Raw genomic sequence first — 20,212 nt, forward strand, 5'->3', positions numbered from 1 at the left:
GGAAGAACCCCGATGAACATCCGGGAGGTGAAACTAATAGTTCAGACCAGCTAACTTGAAACTAGTTCGTAAATGTTTTCCTGTCTGTTGTCATAGATACACTTTACTGTCGCCTACGTGTGTTCAGTTTGATAATTAATATTAGCTTCAATAATAATTAAGTAGCACGCCAACAGGAAGTGTTGGCTGTCCGAAGTCACATCTGATAAGTGTTCTCAGTCGCCCCCTGAACCACAGCTAACATCCAGGGACCTGTGAGGTAAGTCAAAGTTTAACTGGATTAATAATTGTGTGCTTCAGAGGGAAACCCGGCAGAAACCAGAGCCAGCTTCACTATCGAAGCCGAAGAGACAAGAGTTAGCTGGGTAGCTAGCTTAGAGTATATCAGCTGTTGCTGACATCCACTGTTTACCGGGATTAGTTCATCCAGAAGGGGGTTCAACAAAGTCAGAGTTGAACCCTGAGTTTTCGGTTCCATAACAGGTGATGTGAGTTAGAGCTCTACACTGTTACTGTCAGATATGCGATTTAAAAAACAAATAAAACAAACATTCAAGGGATTCACCATGGCAACCGCACAAAAATGAAGGTCACCCAACTTCATTCCACTGGAGTTAAAGGTGTTCATACGTAAAAGCACATATAGATAAAAGACTGGGCGAAGATCTATTCCCAAGGAAATGCGGGACTCTGAATGCAATAGTGATTTAACTTTAAAAATGTATTCATTTATTCATTTCACATTTAATTACAATGTCTTTTAAGATATTAAAGTATTAACATTTAATAGTATTGAATGAAATGTTTTTTTTGTCATTGAGATGCAATCCCAGGTGCACCTGGCATGAGTTACAAATGAATTATAAAAACATGATTCAAACTGGTAAAGCATAACCTGCTGAGGTTTACAGGCCCAAGATTGTATCTCACTTCATGTTTGATCATATTTAATGTGTTAGTAAACTACATAACATACATGTCATTCAGTGGCCATGTCAACATATAGTGGGTTTATCCAGCCTCGTAGGTGAACAGTTCTGCTCAGTGAATAGAAAGCCTCTTAGCCAGGCTTTAGACGTGTCCAGGAAACACTACGAACATGTACAGTAGGTGTTTCATTTTAAGGGGCACTTTTCGTACAGCTTTTCCAATGTGTTCTGCGCTGTCGATGTTATAGAGAAAAGGACCATTTGCAAAACAAAACCTAAATTGCAAACACATAGAATGTGCTCTGAATTGAGAGCACGTCTGTGTTGAAAGATATTGAATATTTAAGGCTGGAGAATGTTGTCTATAGTAACATGTTACCTCTCCTTCTGGAAATGAAAACTCATTTTCCCTCATTCCAGGGTTAATAAACTCAGAGTTTTCACAAAATCCACTTTCTGGAATGCACACCAGGTTGCATAAGAACATCTCAATACTGTAGATCTGTGTAACAACAGTTTTAAAAAAAAAACTTTGTTACTTTATCGTTACTTCGTTTTGTGTGTGAGCTACCTTTAAATTACTTATACTTTTCTTGTGAGAAATACTTGCAATGCAATCCTCATTGTGTGCCATATCAGTAATTTTTGATCAATTTTTTCAGGTAAAATTCCATTCACTGACTTAGTATTCATTAAATAACAGTGGAGACATCACCAGTTAGCTGTCCCCACATTATTTTGAGAAAGATAATTGTATTTTCGATACTGTAGAATTTTAAGGAAATTTTCTATTTTCTCTGATTGTTCAAAAGGAGTATTGACCAAAGTTTGTTGATTGTTTTCACTGCACTGCTGCTTCCCCTTCTCTCTCCAGACAGAGCAAAGCAACGTCAGCACTCTTCACCAGTGTTTTATTACTCTCCCTGGGGAAAGGAATGAATTCAACCACCTCTTTACTCTGTCTCCTTTCTGGATAAATCACAAACACTTTCCCACTGCATAATTACAGTGAGACCTACCAGGGCTGGCTCAGCTATTGTGCAGTTATTGAAACGCCTGTTAGATTAATAGATTTGTTTTTCTGTTTAAATCGTGAAAAGTTGCTGAATGTTAAAAACAATCCAAGAACTGGAAGTGTAGTCTGTCTTAAATTTGCTAAATCTGCACTGTGGTTGCTTACTATGTATTTTCTAACATTTCTTTTTTGCTTATGCTTTTTAAAAAAATTTTTTTTAGGCTTTGAAAGATTGTATGAACTGAACGCTTTTGTAAGTATTTGACCTTTATCTGGAATGACTGTTTTCTCACCCCTCAGATTTTATTACAATTTAATATTCAGTATTTTTTGTGCACCCAGACATTTAATCTATTCATTTACTTTCAAGTATTAAACATCATTGTGGAACAATAACTTGTCTGTGCCATATTAGGAGTTGTCCCACTATTCATCTGAACTGACTCTCCATCAACACATCCACTGATCCACTGACCTACCAGCATGGCTAACACAGACTCTGTCAGTGTCCGGGTCTTCTCACTGAACTGCTGGTCAGTGACCGTGGTTTGCAGCGTTTTGTAACACATTTTAATCACTTATGAAAACATATGCACCCACATGCTACTCATATTCTTTTTCTTTTTTTCAGGGGGATCCGCTATCTTTGCAAACATTTGCCTCAACGTTACGTTATGATCGGAGATATGTTGAGTAAGGAAAAACATGATATTGTCTTACTGCAAGAGGTTAGTGGACTCCTTACAGCGTCATACAGTTCAGTCATTAATCTCTTAACCTTTTCAATTATGCATTCGGTTACATTTGTTGTACTAAATTTTCCATCTTCCCTTTCATGTGACATGAGGTTTTTGTTTTTTTATAGGTTTGGAGTGAGAAGGATTATCTCTACTTGAGACAGACACTTGCCAGCAGTCATCCTCACTCTCATTACTTTAAAAGGTAACATTTTTACTCTCTTTAAATTCTGAAAAATGGGCTTTTGTGGAATTGATCCTGCTACAAGTTTAGGCCTTACCTATAAGGATTAATGTCTGAATATTAATTCTTTCTTGACCTCCATACCAAAGCATCAGACTTAGACAAATTTCTTCTGTAACGCTCTAATCTCCTCTGCAGCTTACAGAAATGTCTACCCTGGTGCAGCAGAAATGTTCTCACATTTACTCCAGATAATTTCTATTCATGTCTTCTTTCTGCTGTCATCCTCCAGTGGAGTCATTGGCAGTGGATTGGCCATTTTCACCAAATTCCGAATACACGACACATTTCTTTATCGCTACTCGCTGAATGGTTATCCTTACATGGTAAGTCTGAACTTCCTTAGACTCAGAAAGTCGTGTTTTGAACTCTTTACTGCTGTACCTTGATGAAAATGAGTTATAATAAACAAAAGTTTTCATAACTTCCTGTTTAGACCTTACACTCTGAGAGGGTGTGTGAACTATTGTTGCAGTATTTTGCAGAGTAGAGTACCACATGACTCGCAAAGCATATTTTCACTCCTAACGTTCAACATTTTTCCTGATATTTAGGCACACCACGGAGACTGGTTTGGAGGTAAAGCTGTTGGGCTGGCTGTCTTAAACATCGGTGGCCTGACTGCAAAAGTCTACATAACTCATGTAAGGTCTCCTCACCTCAGCTGTGATTTCCACCTTTACATTTTATGCTGTTATTGATTAATGAACTGCTCTGTATATTAATTTTAGCTGCATGCAGAATACTGCAGAGACAAGGATTCTTATCTACCTCACAGAGTGGTTCAGGCATGGGAGCTGCAGCAGTTCATTTGGTACGGTGTCTCTACTTGCACCCTCTGCACACATACTTGTTCATAATCATTTTTGTATATATTTTTCTTTGGTAGATCTGTTTGTGGAGTTTGTAACATATTTTTCTCTGCCTACTAGCCACACCTCTGTCGGAGCAGATGTGGTGATTTTAGGCGGTGACCTCAACATGCACCCTCAGGACCTGGGCAACAGATTGCTGTGGACCGCCACCGGCCTACGAGACTCCTATTCAGAGACTGCTGAATTTGATGTAGTTATTGACAAAAATTATGTAATTTAAGCAATGGTTAATTTATCTTGGTGTTATTCCACTGGCAATTAGTTAAGTATAATAAATCTTTAAAAGTAGATCCTTGGTTTTGCCTTAGGCCTTGCCATATATGGAGTGTGGAGTTTGGGTGTTGTGGACTGTGTAAATGACACTCCATTTGTTTCGCCTTAATCTCCATGAGTGTGTTATTAAGCGTGTGTGAGTCAGCAGCTCCTCGTCTAATCCAGTGGGTTAATGAAGTAAGTTAGGTTTAATTATCGCAAACATGCTGTTCCGTTTACATGGATTTAAAGCGGGATGATCATGTCTTTGAAATGTACAATAATAATTAATTAAACTTATGTTATGTCCATCTTAACTACGTTCAACTTGTGGGAAGGTAGCAGTTCTGTCGTCTTTTCTTAAGGATTAAGTTTGTTGGAAAAATGTAATCACAACATCTGAAATACCACTAGAAGGTTTGAAAACATGGACCAGGTTGTAACATTGAAAAATGAAAGTTTGTCTTATTTGGTTCTCTTCTTTTGTATGTTTTGTTTTTTTAATCACTATTAAAAGTATTTTGTATTTTTTGCAGGGATGTGAGGACGGATTCACTGTTATCCCCGACAACCTTTTTATCAATAAAAAGGAGCTTATTCCCTTTAACAAGGGAATTCGAATTGACTATATCCTGTTCAAGGTTGGTGAAATATTTGTGTTCTCACTCTTGCTGTATATTTATTTACATGTTGCTGATTCCTGCTTTGACTCCTTAAGCACTTTTTTTTTTTAAATTCACAGGGTTCTTCCAAAGCAGACGTTTACTGTGATTTTATGTCCACCACGAAAGGCTCTGCCCCTGGTCATCCATACCCTTACTCTGACCACGAAGCTCTGACGGTTAAATTTAGGCTGGAGACACACTCTTCAACTGACGCAGATGGTGACGGGAGATTAAAGAACCAGGAATCTTCTGCAGGTATTTTTATAGACTATGTCTACAGACTCAAATAACACCAAAGTCAGTTGGCTGACTAACAGTTGTCAAAATATTTCCATGAAATTACGACGTTTGATGAATCCAACTTACCTCAGTTATTCTTTAAGTTTTCACTCAACGTAATCATCAAGCCAGGAAGTTTAGAATCCACGTTAAAACACTTGCAAAAATCAACTTTTCTATCAGTCTCACCTAAACATTGTTGTCGTTACTGAATGTCTCCGTGGAGACGCACTAAACTGGTAAGACAAGAGTAGGAAAAGTTAGGCCTAGTAGCAACTGACCACTAGAGGGCACTATCGGGTTAGTGCAGTAAGGAAACGTCTGACTAGCCGACACTATTGCCAGCTTAAAATCACTATCCTAGCATACTTTATGGCCTAGTATGCTAGGACAAAAAGATCTAGCTTGCTAGCATGCTAGATCTTTATGTCCTTTATGTGGCTGTTTTGTTAATGCCACATATCAACTCTTAGGTTTCTGAAGACTCTTTCTCTCATCCCTCGTTCATACCAACAGACAGTGTGGCTGCGTTGGTCGACATTGTGACTGAGGCCCGCACTGAGGTGAAAGTGGGCTTGCACTGCGCTGAGAGGATGCGCTACACGGCCACGCGTACCGCTGTGATGGGGCTGGCCCTGCTTCTCCTGGAGCTGGCCATCGCTGCTGTCCCCTGGCTGGCCCTGGGGGCAGAGCAGGCCTTCCCTCGTACCTCCTTCTACCTGCTGGCTGCCTTGTGCCTGGCCATCCTGCTGACCACTGCCCTGCTGTACGTCTTCTATACGATGGAGCTGAAGTCTCTTCAGGGGGCTGAAGACCAGATGAGGCTGGTCGTGGGGAGTCTGCAGGAGAAGCTCAGGGGCTTCCGTTTGGTTCAACCTCAAAAGTCCCAGCGCAATCCCCCAGAGGGTCTGGAGACCAGAGCCGTTGATCCAGAATAACGATGGAGAAGCCGACGGAGATGATCTTTCTTTGAAAGAAACCTTTTAATTGATCTTTAAGTTTATGGAGTTGTTTGTACTCAGAATGTGTTTCTATGCTCTTAAGATTTAGCTTTGAGTTGCAGAGATTTTGAAGGACTTTTCCAAAAGAAGTGCAGGACACGTGCACCTTTTTGTTTTTGTATAGTTATCCTCAACCGCATTTACAGAGACTTCCCTCTGTACACATCAGTAAACACACTTCCGTTCATGTAACCTCATACTTTAATGCTTTTTCTCTTTCAGTCAGGAATGAAACTTTACATTTCATTAAACCTCAGGTCCAACTTGCATTCCTTCCCCCAGTAGCTTCTAAGGGACCAGTTGACATTGTTTCTGATTCCATGTGTTCCTTTGACCATAGTGTGTCACTGACTCCCTGACAGGTTTGCTGTAGAAAAGGGACGAGGTGTAGCTGCATGCCACTTATGGTGACCATGTTTCACTTCTGCACAGAGATTTAGCTCACACTTCACTTCCCCAAAGTACAGCAGCTGGATTGTACTGAAAGTTATGTGTTGATTATTTGCTTAAAACTGTTATTTTATGTTTTTTGAAATGATTATCTCCAGTAGAAAATTTCAGAAGCTTAATATCTAAATATGCAGTACTCAACTAACCAGATGAACCATTTATGCTTGGAGATTATTTAATGTTCTATGTATGACTGAAGAGAAAGACCCGAACTAATCACTTTTTTTTTTAAAGTTATGTCTTATGTTTCATGAAGAAAATGCTCTTAGTACTGTAGTTCTATAATCTATAAATATTTTAAGATTGTCAGCTGATACTTGATAGTGATTTCAGACAAAAGCTCTGCTGGTTGATGATGAAGATTGTGGAAGAAATAATAAAGAATTGATTCTTGTCTCTTTAACTCTGGATGTGTGTGTATGTACAGTATGTGTGGGGGGGTCACTAACAGGTTAGTGTTATACACTCACCACCAGAGGACGATGCTGAGGCATGACAGCTTCGGGACTGTGGGTGTGGTGCATTTTATTTATTTTTTTACTTTTGAGCAAGACTGTACTACACATATTTACAGAACAGCAGCTGTAAAAATTAGGATTGACTGAAAGACTGGTTGCTTCACCAACTTCGTATCAGTCAATTTCTGCGTATTTTGTCACTTAACATTTAGTAATGGAAATGTGTATTAGTACTTTAGAGAGTGGGATGAGTAAGTGATGTTAGTAAAAGTTGTGAATGAGATTTCAAATGTATTTCAAATTATAGTCGTTTCATTTATTTGTTTTAACAATGTCACAGTAGGTCTGGAATAAACTCAATCTTACCTTGTCATGTTCATCCTAATGTAGATACATAGTTTTGTAGGATTTCATCTCGGCCTTTCCTTATCCTAAACATACATAATAATCTTCTTGAACATTGTTCTGTGTCTATTGTGCAACATTTTGTGATGGTGAAGTAAGACCTTTGTCGTTCTGTTACTTTCCAGACCTTTGGCTTTCCTGCAGCAGTTGGGGAAGAATTACAGTGAATATTTACTTAAATTTAATTACCTGAACACCTCCTTCATTTGATTCATCACGAACAACTCAGATCTTCAAAATAGAAGTGAACACAAGCACATAACTGTCATCAGCTAATAAATACTTTAAATTTAAAGGTGCTTTGTTTTTAGAGAGAAATCTACCTTATAAGTTTTCCTTAAAATATAAAGTACCACGCTCTGAAGTACGATGAAGTACAGAACTAATTTATATCATCAGCAGTAACGTATCGCTACTTACCAGGGAATGGGGCATTAGTACTAAAATATATCTTAACAATGGATTAGTCACACAGGCCACTTTATTGGGCGGCAGTGGCTCAGTGGTAAAGCAGGCGGTAGAGCGGGTCGTCCTATGATTTCAAGATCGGCGGTTCGATTCCCGCTCCCGCCCAAAAAAAAAATACCCGGAGGTGAGCTGACAGTGGGAGGTGTCAGCTCACCTCTGGAGCACTGCCGAGGCGCCCTTGAGCAAGGTGCCGTCCCCTTTACAAATTGCTCATTTAAGGCGCACCAAGATGGAGCTGCCTGCCACTCTACCTCCCCTGCATGCCTACAGGCCCCCTTGTGTATGTGTGTGTGTGCTACAGGGGCCTGTACACACTAATATATATATGCATGCGTTTGAATCAGTAGCTAGAGTGTGCATTCTTAATTTCCCTTCGGGGATCAAAACAGTATATAAAATTTAAAATTTAAAAAAAAAATAAAAAAATTTATTGCCAAACACATTATTGATACTTCTTGTATGTTTTACTTTCAATATTTGAAAGTGGCAGAATGCTGATCTCTTATCTGATGGTCAGTGGTTCAATCCCCAGCCCTGCTGTCCATGTCAAGGATACTGCATCGTAAATAGCTCCCATTGGCTGTTCGACTGGTGTGTGTGTGTGTGTGTGTGTGTGTGTGTGTGTGTGTGTGTGTGTGTGTGTGTGATTGGATGGATGGAAATATAGTGAAGTATCAATACAAAGCATCACAGAGTAAAAATTCACACATTTCCAAGTGCCCTGTATTTGGTTTGAACTGTTCAGAAAAAAAACATTAAAAAAATAACAAATAATTAATGATTGATTGAAAAACAATGACAATTTTGAAATGCCATAATTAGCCAATGCCAAATTAGAAATATGATACTATCAATATGGTTAATATTTAATTTTCTGTTATTCTGACTAGTGTAGTTGATAAATCAGAGCATCTTAAGTACTATAATTTTGAAATAAAACAATATATTTTGAGAAGTTCTAGGAAAATTCTAAGAATGTGAAGCAGCCACTGCCAAAAGCTGTGACTGTGGAATAAACGTATGACATAACTCAAATGATGTGAAGAAGGGAAAGGACAAGAAAGAAAACGCTCAACTGAGATACAAGCAACTCAGTTGCTCCTTCATTATGGAGAGAAATGCTCTGTAAGTAAATCCACTTTGAAAGCAAAGCTGTGCAAGCTTGAAGAAAATGTAGTTAAGCTACTCCCTGGAAAGACACGAAATTAGTGAACTACTATTTCAAAAATGTGACACAGACATCAAAGAAAAAAAAACCATTGAGTGCAATTGGTTTCTACTAAATGTGGACAATATTTCTATAATAACAATTTCCTCCGGGATTAATAAAGTATCTATCTATCTATCTATCTATCTATCTATCTATCTATCTATCTATCTATCTATCTATCTATCTATCTATCTATCTATCTATCTATCTATCTATCTATCTATCTATCTATCTATCTATCTATCTATCTATCTATCTATCTATCTCAAGTTTAAGTCTTGATTTTAAACTTTAGTTGTTTACCACTCCAACAGCTCCAGAGTCCAGGTGGGGAAACTGCACCAAGCAGGATTACATGCAGTTTCTCTGATATTTATCAATGATCAATAAATATAACTAATGGGCATTGAGTAGTCCATTTCAATGTTTAGTCTTGTTACTTTTAAATTAATTTGCGATTTTCAATATTAACAACTAGACTCAAAAAGACAGTTTAGTTCCACCATGATGTCACTGAAAACACCTTTTCACAGTCCAAGAATTAGAACAACCCTCCTTCCACAGGATGGTCTTTTTTCACAAAGGCAAACCTGCAAGGAATGCTGTTTTTTGTGTTGTGTGGCTACAAACAGAACTTTGTGACTTGCACCTTTTCCTACCTCCTTCTAAACAACTAAAACAGACCTGAGTCACCAACCTGTCTCTTTTGTTCACATTGCATCTGATCCATTTTCCCCAAATTAATGTGTATTATTTGTAGCCGCAAAAAAAAAGTACAGCTTCTAAAAAAAAAAAAAAAAAAAAAAAAAAGAACTGCCAGTTAGCGGCTAGAAAATTAACCTACTTGTTAAATTACATGCGAGGAATTTGTCCAACTCCCCCAGTTTAACCAACAGTCCCTCATTACTGGGCAGAGAGTCAGGAAAAGCGCAGCTCCGCGCCGTGGGAGCGCTGCGTCCGCAGGGGCGCGGCTTCATCACGCAGGGCAGGGCAAGGTGCGCTTTTATTGCCTAACCGACACTTTGAATTCGGGTTGTCCTCCCATACAAAACTGTTTAGGGTATTGTTGTTGGATTACAGGTAAAAACCATGGCGACACCGGAGCCGCTGAAATCCGTCATTTCCATCGGGAACGTGAACGACACGTCGCTGGCGCTGCCCTCCGTGGACCAGCAGCGCTCCGGCCAGCAGCGCGTCATGGAACAAGTGCAAAGTATCCGCAGATCCCGGTCCAGAAACTCCAGCAGCAGGAGCACAAATGCGTCTTCAACGCAAACAAGTAAGAACAGCCGCACTGGTTTGGAATCCGGATCAGAGGCCTCTTTCTGGGTTTGTCCTCTCTGCGCGTTTTCCCACCTTCCGTAATCCAGAACCATTCATTATAAATGGATTTGTCACACGTAGGTGTGAACTGCGGTTTGTTGACGTGGTGACCTGGTGGTCAAAGACAGTTTGTTCTCCTCTGAGGCAAAGATGACCGTGATTTCCAACAAGATAATGACTAAATAGTCTACAGGTTTAAAAATACTGTAGTTTTGTTTTTTTGTTTTTTATGTTCTTGCTGTCTTGCCTGAAACGTCTTGTGAAAAATTACCTGGAGACGTGAATTAACAGTCAAATTAATCTTTAAAACCAATACATTTATGTAAAATTTTTGTAAACATGGTAACTGGTCTGATCAGAAAAAGGGTAAAAATATGTCACATAAATATGTAGTTTTTAAAAAAAAAATTTTTTTTGGTTTATTAATAGAACGTCATGATTTAAAAAATCAATTGGATTCTGTTTGAATATAGGATACGAGTTGTGGATTTTGACAGAATTTGATATAATTGACCCAGATATAACTGAATTATAATATTTGTATTGTGACTGCCTTACTAGAGTCTATTTTATAATCCTTGTAGACTTTTACTAATTCGTTGACCCCATGTTTGGGTCTCATATTCTTTAATGAATTTTCTTAAAGTCAAAAGTTCTGCTGGTTGTCAGGAATACTTTCCCTTGAAACCCACCTTTTACTCCATAGACATGTAATCTAAACGTAAACCAAGGATCAGCAGAATGGACATTGTTTCCGCTTTCATTTGAAGCAATATACCAATGACTAGGGTCTCTAATCAATAACAGCTGATAACCCTCCACCTTTCTCCCCAGGCCCTGTTTACGACTCTGTGTTTGTTGATGGCATAAAATCCCCGCTGATTTCGCCTAATGGAAGCGTCTTCTTTGGAAATGGCCTCTCAAAAATGGTACGTTTTGGCCCTTATCACCTTTATTTTACCACAACTCTGATGACCGGAGTGACTCCTCTGACTGTAACTATCAGCACAAGATGAATGTCTCTGCACCGTAATGAGTTGACCGCAGGGCAGCACAGAATTTTGCACATACCATTGTTTGTGGGCCACTCCCAAATCCATGGACGCTGCTATTGTGTTAAAATATATGTGGCTTCAGTTTATCAATTTAACAAGATAGGATTGAGAGATCTTCAAGTATAAATACTTCAACAGTTATTAGTATTTTCAGGCTGATAGAACCAAAGAGTTTGGTATTAAAACAATGAGAAATACTTTTTAATTTCACAACCCAATAACTAAATGGTGTGTTGTTATACTGAATTTGTTATTATTTAGAGGTTACTTTAAATTAATATAGTTTGTAGTGTGTAATATTACCAAAATCATCATTAGAGTAAGGGTTGGAATGAATGACTTCTCAGTATAGTGGGATCATCGGCTTCTTTGTCAATCTGACAATTCAAAGCAATCTGTAATTTACGGTAATATAAAAATTACAGGTTGTGCTTCATAGCAAACTAAAAGTGTTGTATTTCAACATCATCACTGCTTTGTTATCTGACATTTTGAACTTAATTACAATGATAAGAGGGGTTAGAAATAGTTTGTCCCCAGATTATTTTTCTTACCTTTCTCCATCTAAAACACCCTTTTTAAAATACATTTTCAGACATCTTTCACTCAAGTGTTTCCCAGTGTTTGATCAAAATGTTTCCTAATCCAACCCTTCTATTTCTAAGCTTATATGTGAGTGTAATAGACCTTTTCTGTAGGTGCTTAAATACCATTTTTCATTAATTACTGTCTTATTACATAATTTATCTGCAGCTCAGCCAAGAGAAAAACACAAACTGGCAAGTAGCTGAAGGGATGACTGGATCCAGGGCAAAGAGGAACACATCAGCCTCTACCTATCAGTACAGGACGAGCTACACCCCCTTCTGCCCCACCGCCGTGGATCAGACCATCAGCAGTCGCAGTGAGCCTGATCTGGCCCAGAAGCAAACCTCACAGAGACACTCAGTCACTCAGCAGAGGCGCCACACCAGTAGGAGCCACTGGGTGGAACGGCCTACCAGTCAGCTCATCATGAGCCCCACGTCCCAGCCTCAGGTTCACCCTCTGTCCACCATGATGGGCACAGGTCAGACCAGAACCATGAAGGGGACAGCTCAGACTAAAACCATGAATGGCACAACTCACACTAAATCTATGAAAATCATGGGCCAGAACCAAACAAACACCCAGTTTGTGAGCAGCCAAGTTGGTGTGTCCAAAACATCGTCCAAGCTTCCTGGTGCTGAGAGTGAACTGAAGAGCACAGAGGAATCTGGGTGAGTGGAAAGAAATACTTTTCTCTAAATCACTTGCCTTACAGTTGTCCATGTGTGTGTGTGTGTGTGTGTGTGTGTGTGTGTGTGTGTATGTGTGTGTGTGTGTGTGTGTGTGTGTGTGTATATGTGTGTGTGTGTGTGTGTGTGTTTGTGTGTGTGTGTGTGTGTGTGTGTGTGTGTGTGTGTGTGTGTGTGTGTGTGTGTGTGTGTGTGTGTGTGTGTGAGTGATTGCCCGTAGTCTGCTTGGATAGGCACCAGCTAAAGCGGGAAAAGCATTATAGAGAATGAATGAATGAATGAATGAATGAATGAATGAATGAATGTCATGTACAGTATAATCTGTTTTAACAAATTATTCTTTAATGCGTTTAAACAGCTTTTAGGTTGTATTTCTTCTCTTGCAGTGCAAATAGGAGCAGTGGAGTCAGTGAAATCAGCATGAAGGAGGCTGTGGAGTGCCTTTCTAAACCAGAGGAGACATTTCAGTTCTGTGGTGCTTCCTATATACAGCATCACACATATATTGATGACAAAGCCAAAGAGGAGGTGATACGTCTCTCTGTTATTTCTACCAGCGGCTAAATGTGACTGAGAAAGGTGAAAGGAGGAAATGTGGAGAATGTATTATTCTGCTGGAAGGAAAAATCAGGAAAAAACTCATCAATTTGTATTTTGAATTTATGTTAGGATTTAATTCCTCATTTTGAAGATAGATATTGCTCAGATTATGCTTCAATAACCATGGCTTGGTTAAACTGTTCAGGGGCCCTGGGGCCAATCTTTGCCTTTGAGCTCCTATTTTGCTCAATTTCCACAATTTGTTTGTCAAACATTAAAATACATAAACATCATAATAATAAGCAGCTTCAGGGTTTCTGTGTGGAGGTTTCATTAAAATCAACATTAATGGAAAAAACACATAAAATGGATGTTTAATGTTATACTGTATACATAATGTATAAAAATAATTTATAGTAGTACTAAATGCACAGAATTCTTACAACTCCTTTTTGTAGTTTTTTGAATTTTGGCTCAGGTGAGATATTCGGCTTGAAGCAAAAGAAAGTGTGTTTTATTTTGTAAAAACAACCCCAAAAATGTGTTTCAAAAGATACATGTTTCAACATAGAACAATAACACTAGGAAATTTAAAGATAATGAGGTTAAAATAAACAATGAGGTTAATAGCTTTGGGGGAAAAATACGAGATTTCCTTAATTTCAAACAAAAACAAACAAAGGATGTAGTCATTTTCAGACGGTCTGTCTTTTGCTGACAGAAACTTTACGATGTAAACCTGAGACCACGTTGTATTATTTATATGGTCATAGATTACGCACATTCAGAATACAATAACAAACATATTAACTATTTAAATTTCCCAGTTTGCGATCAATAAAGTATATCTTATCTTATCTTGAATCTATGAAGTTAAGGTACAGGACTACATGTGATTATATCCGTTAATTAAGATTTTTTTTCTGAAAAGAATAATTATGATTCTCACTTTTCTTAAAAAATTTTTTTACTTGTTTTTGGTGCATTTAGAAAGGGAATTAGGGTGTAAACGGAATTGCTGTTAATAAGATGACCGTAATGATGATTGTAGGTGTAACATGCTTTGAATTTAAACACTATAGTGTTTGGCTCCTTTTCTTCTACATTTGCAGGATCCCATTTTAGTTTATATATTACTGCCTTGCAACTGACATTACCTTTATTTTGTAATGAATCATTTCTTAAACTGAATAACACTTTTATAGGCTTCACATGTTGAATGACTGTACCCGCCAGCTGTGCTGACTCCTGAGATCTCTTGTCCAACAGGTTTTGAAGCTCAATGGGATCCCTCCCCTGGTGGCTCTGCTGCGCAGCCCCTGGTCAGAGGTCAGCCAGACGGCTTTGGCCGCCCTCCGGAACCTGTCCTACAAAAACAACAGCAACAAGGAGGAGATCCACCGCTGTGGCGGCATCGCAGAAGCTGTCGGTCTGCTCAGAGATGCTGACTCTGCAGATGTACAAAAACAGCTGACAGGTTCTGCTTAGATGACACACACACACACACACACACACACACACACACACACACACACACACACACACACACACACACACACACACACACACACACACACACCTACCTGTGCAAACAAGACACACACTGAGCCACATGTGTCAAAAAGTAATCCTTCTTACTACCCGCAGTCAATAACTGAGATGCTTCAGTGGTATTTGTACAGTATTGTTCTTCATAAATATTTTCTTATGCCTATTATTATTATTTGCAGTTACTGACTGAATGTTTTAATCTTCTTTCCAGGCCTCCTGTGGAATGTGTCCTCCATCGACAGCCTGAAGCCGGAGCTGCTCAAGACGGCTCTGCCTGTTTTAATGGAGCGTGTGATCCTTCCTCATACGACAGGACCCGACCGGACCACGGGCGACGCCGAGGTCTTCTTTCACACCTCTGGATGTCTCAGGTAAAATCAAATAACCACCTGATATCACTTCTGTTGTTTTGCATCCATTCGAGATTTTTTTTTCCAAATTTAAATTTGGGTTGTATGGCAGAATTATTTTTTCTCACAGACAAATACAAATGTCTACAATTGTGTTTAAAATTAGGGACTGAAACAGTAGTGCAATAAAGTGACCTTAAAATTAATCTAATGTACTTCCTCCTTAAAGGGATGTGTTTGACCCGGGCCACTGAGAACTAAAGTTTTTATTTCTTATTGTTTTATTTTGAAAAATAAGCTCAACCTTGAGGCCATAAAGCAACAAAAGATAATGGTTATGAATCCTTTAAAAAACATCAGATAATTTAAAGTAAATAGATTTAATATTAGCATCAATAAAACTCAGCTACAGGTAATGTTAGCTAAGGAAAGCTGTATTGGTTTGAATCGTCTGGCTTTGTTTTATTAATTTGTCTCGTGTACTTTCTAGTATTATTTACCTTTAAGGTGTGGGGAAACTATTATGAGATAAGAATTTTGATGAAGGCACTTCCTGTAATCTTTGCTTTAAGGCCTTTCAGTAATCTTTCAATCTGAAAAATAAATAAATTCCAGTAATATATTCTTTGTTTTAATGCAGTTACACACCAGTAAACTACGCAAAGACAAAAAAAAAAGGTGTTTTCATAAAAGTATTCATGCAGTCAGTAAATCAATAAATGTGTAAACGCAGTATAGTCACCCTGTTCCAGTTTTAATTTGCTTGCCTGTTTTACTACAATAGTAATATGTAAATGTGTTAACGGTAGTATAATAATTCCGGTAATACTAGTTTTCAGCGTAGCTGATTTAGACTACTTTTGTACAAAAAATTCTCCAAGCACAACCTAGCCTGCTGGCTTATTCTGGCTTTTTGAACCATGTGTAATCATGTGTTATATGAAATTGCATTGTCCTCTATCAAATAAACTAAACTAAACTAAACTAAACTAAACTAAACTAAACTAAACTAAACTAAACTAAACTAAACTAAACTAAACTAAACAAGATAAACCTTTATTGACCTACATGCATGCTCCTTGATTGAATACATGACCTAATGCAGCACAAATATGTAGGAAGTTAACGCTTTATTTTGGTAGCATTATAAACATTGACATACTGTATACCAATCAAATTGCTGCAGTATTTTGTGAGATAGTGACATTACCTATACCATCAATTCACCTTAGCTTTCCTGTGCCAACTCAAATAGAGTACTGCTTCTCACTTTGTTAGTGTACTCTTTAGTACCGTATATGAAAACATGTTATTTTCTTCCCACCAGAAACCTGAGCAGTGCAAAGCAAAACAGCAGACAGGTGATGAGAAAATGTCGAGGTTTGATCGACTCTTTGGTCAGATACGTGACCCATTGTGTGGAGGCAGAAAATCCAGATGATAAGGTAAAATGTTGAATCATAACCGTCTGAGTTTCTGTCATGCTTTTGCCCCCCCCCCCCCCCCGCCAGGAGAAATCAGATCCAGCTAGCATGAAAGTTCAGGAGGAACATCTGAGACATGCACAGAAGCTGTGTTGTATATGTGGACTGGCACACTGGCATGCAGACTAAAATATTGGATTGTACGGGATCAATGGATTAATTCTAATTAATAACTAGTTCTAATTATATTTTTATTAAGTTTCAGCCTCAGATCAATTGAACAACACAACAAACAGTGAAAACTTTTAACAATCTAATGGTGTGAATTTGTTCTTATCGTGCCTTTACGTTGTTCTTTGTGTTGAAACAGTCCCTAGAAAACTGTGTGTGCATCCTGCATAACCTCACCTTCCAGCTTGAGGCCGAAGATCCGACTCTGTTCAGCAGGATCACAGCTTTAGCCAAACCCCTCAAAGGAGGCCCCGACCCAGAGGACGCCGGCCCCATCGGCTGCTTCAGCCCACAGAGCAGATCACTGGCGCAACAGGTAAGACGAGGTGGTGACCATAGTGATGACTGAGGGAAAACCTTTACAGCAGTGGGGCAGAAACTCTTCGCCCCTCAGTACGATGAAGCGATCGACGATGAATGAATGAATGAGCTATGAGAAGTTGCATTTTCCAAATCATTTAGTTCCTCTCATGTTAAAGAGGATTTCACATTTCTTCAAACGTAAATATTGCATCATCTTCATGGTGAGGGTGACGTGTCTCCTTTCTTTCCAGCGCCACTTTGACTTCCCGGTCATCGAGGATCACCAACCTACTGGACCGGGTTGGCTGATTCACTCCAAAACCCTGCAAAATTATCTGTCTTTACTCGGCTCCAGCAAGCATGAAGAAGCACAGGAGGCGTGTTGTGGAGCGCTGCAGAACCTCACCGTAAATGAAGGAATTGTAAGAGAAAAACACTGAAAACTCCAACTGTAGATATCATTATTTTCTCTGGTAAATCTTATAATATGTCGGGTTTGCATGCACTTAAGCTACTGTTTTCTGGGTTATGCATGTGGTTTTCTCTGCTCACAGGTGTCCAATGCAATGAGCCAGATCATTGTGCAGAAGCTGAATGGCTTGAAAAGCATTGTCCCCCTTTTAAAGTCAAAAAAAGTGAATGTGCAGAGGAATACGATGGCTTTGGTCGGAAACCTGACCAAGAACTCGAACCTGCACAGCGTCATTGGTAAGAAGCAGAGGAAAGAGAAAGGCTGAGGGTGCTGCTTGTAAAATTGGAACATCCCTGATCAATCTACAATAGTTTGGTTTGTCTCTGGACAAACATAATCATTTGAAATCTTTTCAGTTGTACTTATTTGCTCGTGCTAAACAAGCATTTTTATTTATATTTTTTGCCTTGTGTTTGAAGCCCGTGAAGCCCTCCCAGACCTGCTAAGCATCCTGAGCACCGGCACCAAGGAAGGGAATGAGTCGGACGACACGCTGGCCATGGCCTGCCAGACAGCCAGCTCCCTGCTGACGAAGGAGCCTGAGATAGGCAAGAACGTCCTCAATGACAAGCTTATAATCTCACTAATAGCCCTCAGCCAAAACAAGTAAGATCACGTGAAAAGATTCTTTATGATGCGGTGAATCTATGATTCATTTATTTGTCTGTTTTCTTTGTTTGTTTGTTTTTTTCGCAAAATAATTATATTTCTAGTCAAGTTAAAGCAGCTCTTTAACAACTGTCTCTTCCATTTAGATATTATCCCAAATCAAAAAAAGCTGCAAATGAATTTCTCCACAACCTCTGGTCTTCAAAAGTCTTTCAGAACTCCGTGAAAAAGGTGAGTTTAAGCTTGACCCAGAGTGTTAGGATCTGTCAGGGTTTGGGTGTGTCCCTCTCTGTTCTCTACCTTTGACTTTCTAGTCCACACCTAACTCAGGTATTTGTGAGAAACAGAGTGAGAAAGTTTGAAGGATTTGGCAAGGCAGGCAGGAAACAAATTTGAGATGTTAAGCTGACACAGCAGAGGAATCTAGTAGCTCAGGTTTGAGGGAAACGTGAGGGACTGTGTTTGTACGTTACTGCAGTATATAAGCAAGGTGCGTTATATTACTCCTCTGAGGGTACTGATATATTTAACAGCAACTTGATGTGTTTTTACAAGACATTTTTAGAACCAGGATTGTTAAATACTGATTGTGGAACACTTTTTTCCTGCAGCACGGGATCACTAAGTCTTCATTTGAGAATGATGTCACCACTTGATTTCGCAAAATCAGTGAAACATTTTTGGACTAATGCAGCAGCCTGGGCGGATCGTTCCGTCGTTTTACGAAACGACTCGCCTGCAAGTCGTCTGCAGCTCTCTTCAGAATCCTCTCATTTCACAGAGACATACTGTTAAATGTGTTTTCATAGATATATATCCATGCAATCATCTGATCAATAAATGTGTAAAAGCAGTATAATCACCCTGTACATGCTATAACTTATTTTTTTAGGAAGAAAAGAAGTTAAGTTTTAACTTGTTTCCCTGGTTTCTAACTAATCCATGTTTGTATGTCCATCTGGGAGCATGAGTGTGTGATTTAAAAACACACTTAATATTCTAGAACTAACTTAAACTCTACCAGGGAAGTTATGTTTTCATCTGTGTCTATCGGTAGGTTTGTTTGTTTGTGACCCAAAAACAAGTTTTAAGCTTTATGTGTGAGAAAAGATGTTTTGATATTCTTTACTAATTATTGCAAAAGCTATAGAAGCATCTTCTGTGAATCTTAGTGGAGACGGGACGTGGCTCAGAGGAGCCTGACAGGTGTTTGGGATTGCTTGGTCTTGAGGGGGTGTTTTTTTTTTTTTTTTTACTAAGTACCATTCAAGATTATTATATCAAATATACATAGCGAACAAAACACTTCCTTTTCTAGAAGGCAGTGCTTTGCTTTCGAGCTGTGACATTGTCCTCAGCGTTGATCTGTGTTTACATTTTTACAGACTTGTTTGTTGCGTTCATCCTTGTTTCCATCTGTAAGTCGTTGATTTCGAAGGGCTCTGTTTTTGTATCGTCCTCACGCGTATCAATAAAACTTAAGAGATCTCCTCTGAGTTCCAGATGTGACAGATGATTAATGGATAACCATTACGTCTTTAAATTTATTGACAGTCTTTTGTCACAGCCACTGGCGGGTCTTTATTCTGTTTGGCAGCGGACTCTGAAGAGCTTGGGGGGACAGCAGCTAGACAGCTTTCCTATTCTGCTCACTCCACCCTGATAATTTATTTTCGAGAGTTCAATAAAAAGTTCTTCAAGCTAAACGCTTCAGCTGTAATGGCACTCATTATGCAATCATTGACCCAAACTGAACTTAAGTCCTCTACATTTGAAACCACATTGTCCCACTACAATGAAGCAACTGTGGGATCATCCGAGGTATTATAGTTATACAAGACTTTGGCGCAGCCGACCTGATTCATAATCACTTCATTTTCCGGAGACAGATTTATGTCCTCGCATGTGGTGATTACAGAGCGCCAATGCTGTGTGCACCCATCAAACAATGGAATGAAACTAACAATCATACTAACCGATTCACCGGGCAAACGGCACACTGCTATTTTAAAAGTTGAATTTAAGCCCATTCAAGAAGGTGTGGCTTTTTATAATAATCTGTAAGTGTTCACCTCCGTTCCGTCATGGG

At 39.0% G+C, this 20,212-nt stretch overlaps 2 protein-coding genes across 4 annotated transcripts; both read left to right on the forward strand.

Annotated features, from left to right (window-relative positions):
* Window positions 1-7: 7 nt before the first annotated feature.
* smpd2b (sphingomyelin phosphodiesterase 2b) lies at window positions 8-6,850 on the forward strand. Of its 3 annotated transcripts, XM_068316291.1 has the most exons (12): window positions 8-259; window positions 2,166-2,197; window positions 2,360-2,477; window positions 2,576-2,672; window positions 2,810-2,886; window positions 3,158-3,251; window positions 3,480-3,569; window positions 3,657-3,739; window positions 3,858-3,990; window positions 4,589-4,693; window positions 4,795-4,972; window positions 5,513-6,850. In XM_068316291.1, the coding sequence occupies exons 3-12, from the start codon at window positions 2,428-2,430 to the stop codon at window positions 5,932-5,934; spliced, it is 1,329 nt and encodes a 442-aa protein (XP_068172392.1). In that variant the 5' UTR covers window positions 8-259; window positions 2,166-2,197; window positions 2,360-2,427; the 3' UTR covers window positions 5,935-6,850. The 3 variants fall into 3 exon arrangements, with proteins under 3 accessions (XP_068172392.1, XP_068172393.1, XP_068172394.1); XM_068316292.1 differs by having other exon boundaries at window positions 1,804-2,477; XM_068316293.1 differs by lacking the exon at window positions 2,166-2,197.
* A 2,502-nt stretch (window positions 6,851-9,352) lies between these two features.
* LOC137594892 (plakophilin-1-like) lies at window positions 9,353-20,115 on the forward strand. The gene is made up of 14 exons (XM_068314492.1): window positions 9,353-9,983; window positions 10,069-10,267; window positions 11,146-11,240; window positions 12,120-12,625; window positions 13,030-13,171; window positions 14,453-14,660; window positions 14,946-15,105; window positions 16,412-16,529; window positions 16,879-17,055; window positions 17,294-17,464; window positions 17,597-17,750; window positions 17,934-18,120; window positions 18,270-18,354; window positions 18,735-20,115. Exons 2-14 carry the CDS (start codon window positions 10,078-10,080, stop codon window positions 18,777-18,779), a joined length of 2,238 nt encoding a protein of 745 aa, XP_068170593.1. The 5' UTR covers window positions 9,353-9,983; window positions 10,069-10,077; the 3' UTR covers window positions 18,780-20,115.
* The last annotated feature ends 97 nt before the right edge of the window (window positions 20,116-20,212 follow it).

The sequence above is a fragment of the Antennarius striatus genome, chromosome 5, assembly GCF_040054535.1.
Source record: "Antennarius striatus isolate MH-2024 chromosome 5, ASM4005453v1, whole genome shotgun sequence".
NCBI lineage: Eukaryota > Metazoa > Chordata > Actinopteri > Lophiiformes > Antennariidae > Antennarius > Antennarius striatus.

Bases quoted from the DNA above. Each gene is read 5' to 3' on its own strand.
- smpd2b (XM_068316292.1), top strand. From the start codon at position 2,428: ATGGCTAACACAGACTCTGTCAGTGTCCGGGTCTTCTCACTGAACTGC. The intron at 2,673-2,809 runs GTTAGTGGACTC...GTTTTTTTATAG, and splicing joins ATATTGTCTTACTGCAAGAG to GTTTGGAGTGAGAAGGATTA. The intron at 4,694-4,794 runs GTTGGTGAAATA...TTAAATTCACAG, and splicing joins TTGACTATATCCTGTTCAAG to GGTTCTTCCAAAGCAGACGT.
- LOC137594892 (XM_068314492.1), top strand. From the start codon at position 10,078: ATGGCGACACCGGAGCCGCTGAAATCCGTCATTTCCATCGGGAACGTG. The intron at 13,172-14,452 runs GTGATACGTCTC...CTTGTCCAACAG, and splicing joins ATGACAAAGCCAAAGAGGAG to GTTTTGAAGCTCAATGGGAT. The intron at 17,465-17,596 runs GTAAGAGAAAAA...CTCTGCTCACAG, and splicing joins TCACCGTAAATGAAGGAATT to GTGTCCAATGCAATGAGCCA.